The sequence below is a fragment of the Megalobrama amblycephala genome, linkage group LG4 (genome assembly GCF_018812025.1).
Source record: "Megalobrama amblycephala isolate DHTTF-2021 linkage group LG4, ASM1881202v1, whole genome shotgun sequence".
In the NCBI taxonomy this organism is placed as follows: domain Eukaryota; kingdom Metazoa; phylum Chordata; class Actinopteri; order Cypriniformes; family Xenocyprididae; genus Megalobrama; species Megalobrama amblycephala.
In genome coordinates, this window is record NC_063047.1 from 20,001,364 (window position 1) to 20,014,170 (window position 12,807).

General features: G+C 35.7%; 2 protein-coding genes across 2 annotated transcripts; both read left to right on the top strand.

Moving 5' to 3' along the window:
- Positions 1 to 251: 251 nt before the first annotated feature.
- On the top strand, positions 252 to 4,367 carry LOC125266985 (annexin A3-like). The gene is made up of 14 exons (XM_048188167.1): positions 252 to 379; positions 775 to 806; positions 888 to 935; positions 1,225 to 1,312; positions 1,609 to 1,703; positions 1,802 to 1,915; positions 2,062 to 2,152; positions 2,237 to 2,316; positions 2,407 to 2,463; positions 2,593 to 2,686; positions 2,773 to 2,868; positions 2,977 to 3,035; positions 3,134 to 3,256; positions 3,639 to 4,367. Exons 2-14 carry the CDS (start codon positions 792 to 794, stop codon positions 3,696 to 3,698), a joined length of 1,020 nt encoding a protein of 339 aa, XP_048044124.1. The 5' UTR covers positions 252 to 379; positions 775 to 791; the 3' UTR covers positions 3,699 to 4,367.
- Positions 4,368 to 6,238: 1,871 nt separating this feature from the next.
- Positions 6,239 to 11,209, top strand: LOC125266986 (annexin A3-like). Its single transcript, XM_048188168.1, has 15 exons — positions 6,239 to 6,297; positions 6,530 to 6,673; positions 7,039 to 7,070; positions 7,155 to 7,205; positions 7,355 to 7,442; positions 7,605 to 7,699; positions 8,568 to 8,681; positions 8,969 to 9,059; positions 9,144 to 9,223; positions 9,314 to 9,370; positions 9,747 to 9,840; positions 9,927 to 10,022; positions 10,131 to 10,189; positions 10,288 to 10,410; positions 10,822 to 11,209. Exons 3-15 carry the CDS (start codon positions 7,056 to 7,058, stop codon positions 10,879 to 10,881), a joined length of 1,023 nt encoding a protein of 340 aa, XP_048044125.1. The 5' UTR covers positions 6,239 to 6,297; positions 6,530 to 6,673; positions 7,039 to 7,055; the 3' UTR covers positions 10,882 to 11,209.
- Positions 11,210 to 12,807: the final 1,598 nt, after the last annotated feature.

Sequence of the window (12,807 nt, forward strand, 5' to 3'; positions counted from 1 at the left end):
TTTATCACATATTATTGTATTATAATATATATATATATATATATATATATATATATATATATATATATATATATATATATAAAAAAAACAAAAAATGTATCCAGTATGAGACAGCTTCACCTCAATTGTGATTTTGATGCATTATAGTGATAGTCATTTTAGTGGTAATTTTAAATGTTATTGGCTTCTTGAGAACAACTTTTTTTTATGTGTAAAATTCATAGCAGCATGTTACTCACGAAGGGAGAGGCTCAGTAAGAATGCATATCTTTGGAGATCGTGACATCATGTCTCTCACGCCCTTAGAAAACAGGTGAGGAGATCAGGAGAAGTTAAACCAGACAGAGGGACACGTTGTTTATTACTTTTTATTACGAAGGTAAGAGCAAAGACGATTTCTAAGTATACAAAAACTGTAGGTTGCACTAATACTAAATGTTGGTTTAATTAAGACAACACGTTCTTTGGATATGCAACCCATTTGCCACACGATTTCAAAAGAAAAGTTCTTTAAACTAATCGCTGCTGTCAGTCAGGATTCAGTCGTAATATGACAGCCTTTGTCAAAACTTGTTTATTGCTGAGTTTTTAAAATCTAATTCAGTCGTCCCTCTTTTTTTTTAGTTAAAATGAAAGCGAAAGAGAGAAAAGCAAATGTGAATACTTCTAAATGCGTATTGCATGACTCTGTGTATCTGCAAAGAGCATGCGTTAAGCAAGCTAATCCATGAAAAGAATCAAATTTGAATTATGAAAATGTTTTTTTTTTTATAGAATCTTCCCAATCAAAAATGGCAGACTTGTGGGTAAGTACAGTAGCCTATACGTTTTCAGCATAGAATTTTGCTGAATCCAAATTTGTTGAGATTTAATTTCTTGTATTGCAGGATGACTTGGAGAGTTTTGCGAATGCTTCCTCTTCTTTCACCGCAGTGGTAAATAAACTTATTTTAGAGCTTCTTGGTTGTGTGTATCATTTCAGATGAAATTCATTTATGTTTTACCAGTGCTAGTTGTCACACTTTGGGTTCCACAAAATATTTATCAGGGCAGGTTTGTATTTTAAAGGCAATTTATTAATACAAACAATTAAAAATGTACCTATAAGAGGACTTTTGAGCCAAAACAGTTACTAAGATGTAGAATTTGTTACAACTTACAGATATGACAACTATAGCCTCCAGTACCCAGAAGCATTTAGATTTTTGTTTTCTCCTCCTTCAGCCAGGGGAGAGGGGTACCATTAAAGCCAAAGCTAACTTCAACGTCAGTGAAGATGTTGCAGCTCTTCGTAAAGCAATTGAAGGCTTAGGTACATAATCTACATAGTACAGTATATTCTACATAATAAAAAACTGTTCACTAACAGAAATTCTTTTCAGTATATTTTTAAAAACATATTCTATTTTAATATTTAATTGCTTGCCAAACACAAGTTAATATTTCCCCCCCTTTTTTTTAAACTTTTAATGTAATAAAAAAAAGATTTCTTTATAGTATTCTTTGTCAACTCTGTTACTGTCACTTCTGTTACATACTGTCAACATGGTTACTCTACCTTGGTAACAGATGTATGTATGTATAAACACCACCAATTTTACTTACCAGGTACAACTGAGAAGACGTTGATAGAGATACTGACCCACAGGAGCAGCAGTCAAAAGCAGGCTATTTCAAAGGCATACCAAGAAACCACAAAGAGGGTAAAATCTGTCTTCTTGCTCATATGTATGTGTGTGTTTTTGTGTGCACATGAAAGTCTTGCAAGTCTTGTAAATCTTGAAAAAATTTGTTTGTCTAGATTCTTGTTAATGACTTGAAAGGCGACACTCAGGGCAAGTTAGAAGACGTGCTTGTTGCGCTCGCAAGACCTCCTGCAGTCAATGATGCTAAATGGATAATCGAAGGAATCAAAGTAAATGATATTTCCTAATTTTCCTTTGTGAATATTTATTATTTATTTTCTCCCTGTACAGTGTTTTATGGCAAACTTCAGCTGTTTACGTGAATGTAATGTTTGTGGATATTGTTTTCCTAATACATTCATGAATTGTTTTCCAGGGGGCTGGAACGGACAACAGTATCCTGATAGAAATTCTTTCCTCACGGACAAATAAACAAATCAAGGAGCTGTCTGCAACATATTCTGAGGGTGAGATGAGGAATCTATTGTAGTAACAAAATATGTAAGTTATAAAAAGTTGTTATAATTGCTTCTCTTCCCGTTGCCCTATAGAAACAAAGAAAACGCTGATACAGACCCTGAAGACTGAAGTTTCGGGAGATTATGGCAAAGCCATCCTTTTGCTTGCCGAGGTGATTAAATACACATGTAGCAGTTTATTCTAATGAATGCAGTTGATACTCTGGAAATTAAAGATATTTCATTTGTCTGTTACTTGTAAGGGAGCGAGGGACGAGAGCACCAATGTGAATGCAAACCAGGCTAAAGAGGACGCAAAGGTACAGAAATCTCAGAAAAAGTTCCACTTTTATATAATTATTCCCACCATGATGGACAGCTGTTGAAGATGTTGAAAATTATGTTTTCTATGATTAGATGTATCTACATGTTCTCCGTTTCCTCCATAGGCCCTCTATAATGCGGGCGAGAAAAAAATGGGAACTGATGAGTCCAAGTTCATTGAGATCCTCTGTAAAAGAAGCATCCCTCACCTGAGACAAAGTAATCAACATAATCATCTGTATAAACACAAGCGTTTCATAAATTGCAGGTGTGTTTTAAATATAACTTGACATATCCTGTTGCAGCAATACTGGAATATAAAAACATCAGTGGCAAGACTTTGCAGAAGAGCATCGAGAAGGAAATGTCTGGAAACCTGGAGGAGCTGCTGGTTGCTATTGGTATATTTTTAATGTATTCTGAATGCACATACACAATAATATATTAGAATATTTGATACATGTTTTTACATCTACATATTTTTAATCAAATACACTTATTTCTTATAGTAAAGTGTGCAGTGAGTACTCCTGCATACTTTGCTGAAAAACTCTACAAAAGCATGAAGGTACTGCAAAAAAAATAAAAAATTCTCACTGTGTTTGTTCAACACTGATATTTGTATTAAAAATAGGACAATGTTTTATACTATTTGTGAACCTGCAGGGAGCAGGTACAGATGAAACCACTTTGACCAGAGTAATGGTCAGCCGTGGAGAGATCGACATGCTGGACATCAGAGCTGAATACAAGAAGCTCTATCAGTCTTCACTCTACAAGGAAATAAATGTAAGATGATATAAATACTTCAGCACAAGTTCAGGTCATCTGCCATCTTTCTTTGAATTATGCTTGAGCCCAGTATAACCTGACTTCCTGATCCTCAGGTTTATTTGTTTAATCTTGCTCTCAAGAGATCCTAAAATTCATCAATGATATATTGTAACTAGAAATGCTCACAAGTGCAGGATTTGAACAATCTGACAATGACCAAAAGACTCTTTACTCATCTGTGTCACTGATGTCCTCTTTTCCGTGATACTATATTTCATGCAAATGAAAGTCATTGGTGATGACTGAGAGTTTCACTTGTTATTGTATCTGATGTTTTGGTACAGTCTGTCCTGATTGTCTTAGTGATCATGGGTGACTTTGCTCTCCTTCATTTCAGTCTGATGTGTCTGGCAGCTACGGTGAATGCCTGAAGATGATTTGTGGAGGAGAAGACTAACCTGTTTACAAAACCTGATTACAAGTTCTCAGGATGCTTTATAAAATAGTTTAATGAGGGAAATATATCATTTATATCATAATATATCATTTCACCATGTATAGTTTAGTGCAGCTAAAAGTTACAGAGTGACATTCATATTGATTTATGATTCATATTTAAAACATACCTTTGGTTTTTGTCTCGGTCAAAACTGTTAAGACTTTTTGGTGGTGAATGGCCCCTCGCAACATCAGGCATGACTTTAATACTTACTAGAAATTATGATTTAGAATAAACACCAATTAAAATGTTGCTGATAAATCATGAATATTAGAATTAGAAATTAAAATGTTATGTTTATTGTATGCATTTTTTATTTCTTTTGTTCTACATAAAGTAATATTACATGATATGTCCTTCATTCATTATGTGAATCAGCAGAGTGAATTAACAGACTGGATTATAAGATTGAAATGCTGAAGAATATATTATTTGTTTTATATATATATATATATATATATATATATATATATATATATATATATATATACTGTGTCTAAGTGAGTGCCTATAAAACCAGAGAAAGTTTATCAGACGTCCATTTTTGGTGCTATCATATGAGTGAAATAATCAACATGATGCCTGTTTGTGCCTTTTTGGCAAAAAAATAAATGAATAAACCCATTCCTAATGCATTTTGTTTTATTATTATTATTAAAAAGGAGACCTGAGTTTGTGCAGTGTCAGAAATCTTGGCCCCACATGATAGTAACACTAAAAGCAATCATTTTCGTAGGTTTTGGATGTACAGGTGTTGGTCATATAATTAGAATATCATCAAAAAGTTGATTTATTTCACTAATTCCATTCAAAAAGTTAAACTTGTATATTATATTCATTCATTACACACAGACTGATATATTTCAAATGTTTATTTCTTTTAATTTTGATGATTATAACTGACAACTAAGGAAAATCCCAAATTCAGTATCTCAGAAAATTAGAATATTGTGAAAAGGTTCAATATTGAAGACACCTGGTGCCACACTCTAATCAGCTAATTAACTTAAAACACCTGCAAAGGCCTTTAAATGGTCTCTCAGTCTAGTTCTGTAGGCTACACAATCATGGGGAAGACTGCTGACTTGACAGTTGTTCAAAAGACGACCATTGACACCTTGCACAAGGATGGCAAGACACAAAAGGTCATTGCAAAAGAGGCTGGCTGTTCACAGAGCTCTGTGTCCAAGCACATTAATAGAGAGGCGAAGGGAAGGAAAAGATGTGGTAGAAAAAAGTGTACAAGCAATAGGGATAACCGCACCCTGGAGAGGATTGTGAAACAAAACCCATTCAAAAATGTGGGGGAGATTCACAAAGAGTGGACTGCAGCTGGAGTCAGTGCTTCAAGAACCACTACGCACAGACGTATGCAAGATATGGGTTTCAGCTGTCGCATTCCTTGTGTCAAGCCACTCTTAAACAACAGACAGCGTCAGAAGCATCTCGCCTGGGCTAAAGACAAAAAGGACTGGACTGCTGCTGAGTGGTCCAAAGTTATGTTCTCTGATGAAAGTAAATTTTGCATTTCCTTTGGAAATCAGGGTCCCAGAGTCTGGAGAAAGAGAGGAGAGGCACACAAGCCATGTTGCTTCAGGTCCAGTGTAAAGTTTCCACAGTCAGTGATGGTTTGGGGTGCCATGTCATCTGCTGGTGTTGGTCCACTGTGTTTTCTGAGGTCCAAGGTCAACGCAGCCGTATACCAGGAAGTTTTAGAGCACTTCATGCTTCCTGCTGCTGACCAACTTTATGGAGATGCAGATTTAATTTTCCAACAGGACTTGGCACCTGCACACAGTGCCAAAGCTACCAGTACCTGGTTTAAGGACCATGGTATCCCTGTTCTTAATTGGCCAGCAAACTCGCCTGACCTTAACACCATAGAAAATCTATGGGGTATTGTGAAGAGGAAGATGCGATATGCCAGACCCAACAATGCAGAAGAGCTGAAGGCCACTGTCAGAGCAACCTGGGATCTCATAACACCTGAGCAGTGCCACAGACTGATCGACTCCATGCCACGCCGCATTGCTGCAGTAATTCATGCAAAAGGAGCCCCAACTAAGTATTGAGTGCTGTACATGCTCATACTTTTCATGTTCATACTTTTCAGTTGGCCAAGATTTCTAAAAATCCTTTCTTTGTATTGGTCTTAAGTAATATTCTAATTTTCTGAGATACTGAATTTGGGATTTTCCTTAGTTGTCAGTTATAATCATCAAAATTAAAAGAAATAAACATTTGAAATATATCAGTCTGTGTGTAATGAATGAATATATAGGTGCGTTCACGCGGCCTCGTAATTCCTGTAGTTACGAGATTCTAGCTTGTAAAAAGCGTTCACGTCCTCTTAGAGCTCGTAATTACAGCTTGTAAGCTGGGAGTTTTCTGAAAGCTCCCACATGTACCACGTGGCCGCTGTACCACCTGACCACTGTAGATTCATTTTAGGAGTTGATAGTGGTGCCATGGAAACGCATAATTCCCTGATAATTCCCAGTCCAAGTACATGAACAGCTCCGAATATAACGTCACGTGATGTCATCTCAAGATTACGGTAAATACGAGGTGGCGTGAACGCAGCATAATATACAAGTTTCACTTTTTGAATGGAATTAGTGAAATAAATCAACTTTTTGATGATATTCTAATTATATGACCAGCACCTATATTGTGTGTTAAATGCTAATATGGCCTTGATGGGTGCTAAATCACTACAAAATAACATGGAAATAAAGTGCAATTTTTCTTCTGATTAAAAAAAAATCTTTTGATTGATAAATTCATAGTAGCTCGTTGGATATTCACGAAGGGAGAGGCTCAGTAATGTCTTTTGTGAACGATGACATCATGTCACTCACGCCCTGAGGAAGCAGGTGAAAAGAAGTTAAACCAGACAAGAGGGCCACGTTGAGTAGATTTGTACCGCAAAGGTAAGTGCAAACTGAATAAAAAGAGGTCAAAAAACGCAGGAAACATTTCCAAAGCTAAATCTTGATTTGATTTTGATTAACATAACCTCAGCATTCGATATACAATCGATGTCAAGCGAGCAGATCAAGATAGAGAAGTGCGTTCATGTGGTTGTTTCAGTCAGTCAGAATTGCTGACTCAGAAATCATGATAATAAGCTACGAGTTTTTATCAAAACTTAGTTTTCTGTGAAGTCTTAAAGGCCTATTTCTGAAGGGAAGGCGTTTACCTTTGCTTTTTATGTGGCCTATTTAAAAAATGTGAATAAATAAATAAAATAATGTAGTCTAATGGATTCTGAACTGTAAATTGTTTATCACACTAGAATCCCAGAATACAAAAATGGCAGACTTGTGGGTAAGTAAAATCTTAAAGCTAGATTCACTCATATCTGAAAGTGATGTTTAAGTATGATTTTGAATTTAATTTCTTATGTTGCAGGAAGAGTTGCAAAGTGTTGCGAATGATGCTCCCGCTTCATTCACAGCAGCGGTAAAACAAACAAATAATAACTTTAATTTAGTTCTTTTTGTCACTGGGGCTAGTTGTCACACTTTTAAACATTGTTGTAATTATTTATTTATAATTAATCTATTCATGGATGGATGGACTGATTGATTGATTGATTACTCCTCCTTCAGCCAGGGGAGAGGGGCACCATTAAAGCCAAAGCTAACTTTAATGTCAATGAAGATGTTGCAGCTCTCCGCAAAGCGATTGAAGGCATAGGTACATATTATACATACCTGAAGTGCATTATATACTGTACGTAATATGTTCATTCATTATGTGTACATGATATATTTAGGGTCTTGTAGTCTTGTTGTTGCAATCTCTTTGAATATTTATATTTTTGAGAATGAATAAGTTATGCGAGTTATCACATACCAGGTACAACTGAGAAGACGTTGATAGAGATACTGACCCACAGGAGCAGCAGTCAAAAGCAGGCTATTTCAAAGGCATACCAAGAAACCACAAAGAGGGTAAATCTGTGTCCTTTTGCTCATACTTAAAGGATTAGTTCACTTTCAAATTAAAATTTCCTGATAATTTACTCACCCCCGTCATCCAAGATGTCCAAGTCCTTCTTTCTTCGTCGAAAAGAAACTAAGGTTTTTGATGAAAACATTCCAGGATTTTTCTCTTTATAGTGGACTTCAATGGCCTCCAAATGGTTGAAGGTCAAAATTACAGTTTCAGTGCAGCTTCAAAGGGCTTTAAACGATACCAGACAAGGAATAATGGTCTTATCTAGAGAAACCATCGCTCATTTTCTAAAAATTTTTTTAAAAATTATATACGTTTTAACCATAAATGCTCATCTTGAACTATTTCTTCTTCTTCTTCTCTATTAGAATTCCAGCATTGTAGACACTGCTAAGTGTATTTCTGCAAGTATATAAGGGGATTAATACACTTAGCAGCATCTACACTGCCAGAATTCTAATAGAGAAGAAGAAGAGAGCTAGTTTAAGATCAGCATTTATGGTTAAAACATATCAAATTTGTTTTTTTTGTTTTTTTGTTTTTTTAGAAAATGAGCGATGGTTTCTCTAACCCTTATTTCTCATCTGGGATCGTGTAGAATGCTTTGAAGCTGCAATGAAACTGTAATTTTGACCTTCAACAACCATCTGGAGGCCATTGAAGTCCACTATAACGAGAAAAATTCTGGAATGTTTTCATCAAAAACCTTAATTTCTTTTCGACAAAGAAAGAAAGACATGAACATCTTGGATGACATGGGGGTGAGTAAATTATCTGGAAAGTTTAATTTGAAAGTGAACTAGTCTTTTAATTGTAGGTGTGTGCATGTTATATGATGAAAATCTTTTTAATTTGTTTGTCTAGATTCTTGTTAATGACTTAAAAGGCGACACTCAGGGGAACTTTGAAAAGGTGCTTGTTGCGCTCGCAAGACCTCCTGCGGTTAATGATGCTAAATGGATAAACAAAGCAATGAAAGTAAGAACTATATTTCCTAGTTTTTTTTAATATATATTTTAACAATAATCTGAGACAAGTTCTAGTTATATCTATGTGAACATATTTTGCATGTTGTTTACCAGTGTTTGTGGATATTTTTCATTGTTTTCCTAATACATTCATATTTACTAATTTTCCTTGTGAATATTTATTATTTATTTTCTCCCTGTACAGTGTTTTATGGCAAACTTCAGCTGTTTACGTGAATGTAATGTTTGTGGATATTTTTCATTGTTTTCCTAATACATTCATGAATTGTTTTCCAGGGGGCTGGAACGGACAACAGTATCCTGATAGAAATTCTTTCCTCACGGACAAATAAACAAATCAAGGAGCTGTCTGCAGCATATTCTGAGGGTGAGATGAGGAATCTATTGTAGTAGCAAAATATGTAAGTTACAAAAAGTTGATATAATTGCTTCTCTTCCCGTTGCCCTATAGAAACAAAGAAAACGCTGATACAGACCCTAAAGACTGAAGTTTCGAGAGATTATGGCAAAGCCATCCTTTTGCTTGCCGAGGTGATTAAATACACATGTAGCAGTTTATTCTAATGAATGCAGTTGATACTCTGGAAATTAAAGATATTTCATTTGTCTGTTACTTGTAAGGGAGCGAGGGACGAGAGCACCAATGTGAATGCAAACCAGGCTAAAGAGGACGCAAAGGTACAGAAATCTCAGAAAAAGTTCTCTTTTTATAAAATAACAGATCACCCTGAACTGAATTCATTCTTTCAGAATACTTTTCATTAGAATATCATTGACTATAAAAGTCTGTGGCATAAAAATATAATATATTCTGTGCTGAATCTTTTCTCAAGGCAGGCTTTGTATATTGAAAAGTCTTCATTTAATTTGCTAGTCACAATAATAAGAAATATAAACAACTACATACCTCAATTTCTCACAATTTTGTCCTTGTTTCTATAATTAGGCCCACCATGATGCACAGCAAGCCAAAACTGGTTCACCTATAGCAGCGTTGAAGATTATGTTTTCTATATGATTAGATGTATCTACATGTTCTCTGTTTCCTCCATAGGCCCTCTATTATGCGGGCGAGAAAAAACTGGGAACTGATGAGTCCAAGTTCATTGAGATCCTCTGTAAAAGGAGCATCCCTCACCTGAGACAAAGTAATCAACATAATCATCTGTATAAACACAAGCGTTTCATAAATTGCAGGTGTGTTTTAAATATAACTTGACATATCCTGTTGCAGCAATACTGGAATATAAAAACATCAGTGGCAAGACTTTGCAGAAGAGCATCGAGAAGGAAATGTCTGGAAACCTGGAGGAGCTGCTGGTTGCTATTGGTATATTTTTAATGTATTCTGAATGCACATACACAATAATATATTATAATATTTGATACATGTTTTTACATCTACATATTTTTAATCAAATACACTTATTTCTTATAGTAAAGTGTGCAGTGAGTGCTCCTGCATACTTTGCTGAAAAACTCTACAAAAGCATGAAGGTACTGCAAAAAAAATAAAAAATTCTCACTGTGTTTGTTCAACACTGATATTTGTATTAAAAATAGGACAATGTTTTATACTATTTGTGAATCTGCAGGGAGCAGGTACAGATGAAACCACTTTGACCAGAGTAATGGTCAGCCGTGGAGAGATCGACATGCTGGACATCAGAGCTGAATACAAGAAGCTCTATCAGTCTTCACTCTACAAGGAAATAAATGTAAGATGATATAAATACTTCAGCACAGCACAGGTTCAGGTCATCTGCCATCTTTCTTTGAATTATGCTTGAGCCCAGTATAACCTGACTTTCTGATCCTCAGGTTTATTTGTTTAATCTTGCTCTCAAGAGATCCTAAAATTCATTAATGAGATATTGTAACTAGAAATGTTCACAAGCACATGAGAACACAAGTGCAGGATTTGATCTGTTCGTCATGTCTGACAATGACCATAAGATTCTTCACTCCACTGATGTCCTCTTTTCTGTGATTCTATATTTCATGAAAAATGAAAGTCATTGGTGATGACTGAGAGTTTCACTTGTTCTTGTATCTGATGTTTTGGTACAGTCTGTCCTGATTGTCTTAGTGATTATGACTGTGGATGACTTTGCTCTCCTTCATTTCAGTCTGATGTGTCTGGCAGCTACGGTGAATGCCTGAAGATGATTTGTGGAGGAGAAGACTAAACCAGAAATACCACTGAAGATGTCCTATTTAGTTCTCTTACAATAGGTTGATCCATCGTGTCCTGTATGGCAAGCCCTTCGGATGTTAAATTTTAAATCTTTTATAAAATAGTTTTATTTAATAACATTTTTTTTCTCAGGAAATATATCATTTATATGTCTGGTTTACTGCAGGAAAAGGTACAGTGTAAGATTTAAATTGATTTATGATTCATATTTAATGGTAGTGAATAGCATGAAAAAAATTGCTTAAACCCCATTGCAACTCTGATAAATCATGAATATTCAAATAAAAAAAAAAATACTATGCATATTTCTGCATTTCAGTGTTTTTGTAAAAAAAATAAAATAAAACATTTTTACATATGACCTTTTTGCCATTTTGTTTTTCATACACTACAGCAGAGTGTTTTTACACACTGTCATAGTAAGATGATTTATTCCACTTATTGATTTCTTAATTATTGGCCTAAATGTCACTCTGATGTTCTTTCCATGTCTGTTTCTGTCTCTATTATTTAATTCAATTTACCTTCTGCACTTTAATTTCTCAGTATTGATGGCACAGTTTGCCAGACGTAAATGTCATTAAAGGTGCCCTAGAATTAAAAATTGAATTTACCTTGGCAGTTGAATAACAAGAGTTCAGTACATGGAAATGACATACAGTGAGTCTCAAACACCATTGTTTCCTCCTTCTTGTGTAAATCTCATTTGTTTAAAAGACCTCAGAAGAACAGGCGAATCTCAACATAACACCGACTGTTACGTAACAGTGGGGATCATTAATATGTACGCTCCCAATTTTTGCATATGCCAGCCCATGTTCAAGGCATTAGACAAGGCAGTATAAACGTCTGGATCTGTGCACAGCTGAATCGTCAGACTAGGTAAGCAAGCAAGAACAATAGCGAAAAATGGCACATGGAGCGATAATAACTGACATGATCCATGATTACATGATGTTTTAGTGATATTTGTGAATTGTCTTTCTAAATGTTTTGTTAGCATGTTGTTAATGTACTGTTAAATGTGGTTAAAGTTACCATCGTTTATTACTATATTCACGGAGACGAGCCGTCGTTATTTTCATTTTTAAACACTTGCAGTCTGTATAATTCATAAACACAACTTCATTCTTTATAAATCTCTCCAACAGTGTGTAATGTTAGCTTTAGCCCGTTATCCACGGAGCACTATCAAACTCATTCAGAATCAAATGTAAACATCCAAATAAATACTATACTCACATGATCTGACGCATGCATGCAGTATGCATGACGAACATCTTGTAAAGATCCATTTGAGGGTTATATTAGCGGTGTGAACTTTGTAAATGCACTGTATTATAGTCGAGAGCTCGGGGGGCAGGGAACGCGCGATTTAAAGGGGCCGCGCAGCCTGAATCGGTGCATAGTTAATGATGCCCCAAAATAGGCAGTTAAAAAAATGTATTAAAAAAAATCTATGGGGTATTTTGAGCTGAAACTTCACAGACACATTCAGGGGACACCTTAGACTTATATTACATCTTGTGAAAACTGGTTCTAGGGCACCTTTAAGAAAACTTTGAGTGTCTGTTAGAATTTCAAGGTAACCTTTTGGCTTCAAATTTTACCTTCTAAATGGCCTTCCTCTGCCCGCATGGTTCCTGTTTGAGCTGTTTTTCTGAACTTCCCTCTATCATTGGACATTTAGACCAAACTGTAGCCAGAATTTCTTGTAGATAGTATAGACCAGGGCTGGGCAAACTCGGTCCTGGAGGGCCGCTGTCCCTGCAGAGTTTTGCTCCAACCCTAATCAAACACACCTGAACCAGCTAATCAAGGTCTTCAGGATTACACACAGGTGAGTTTTATCAGGGTTGCAGCTAAACTCTGCAGGACAATGGCCCTCCAGGACCGAGTTTGCCCAGCCCTGGTATAG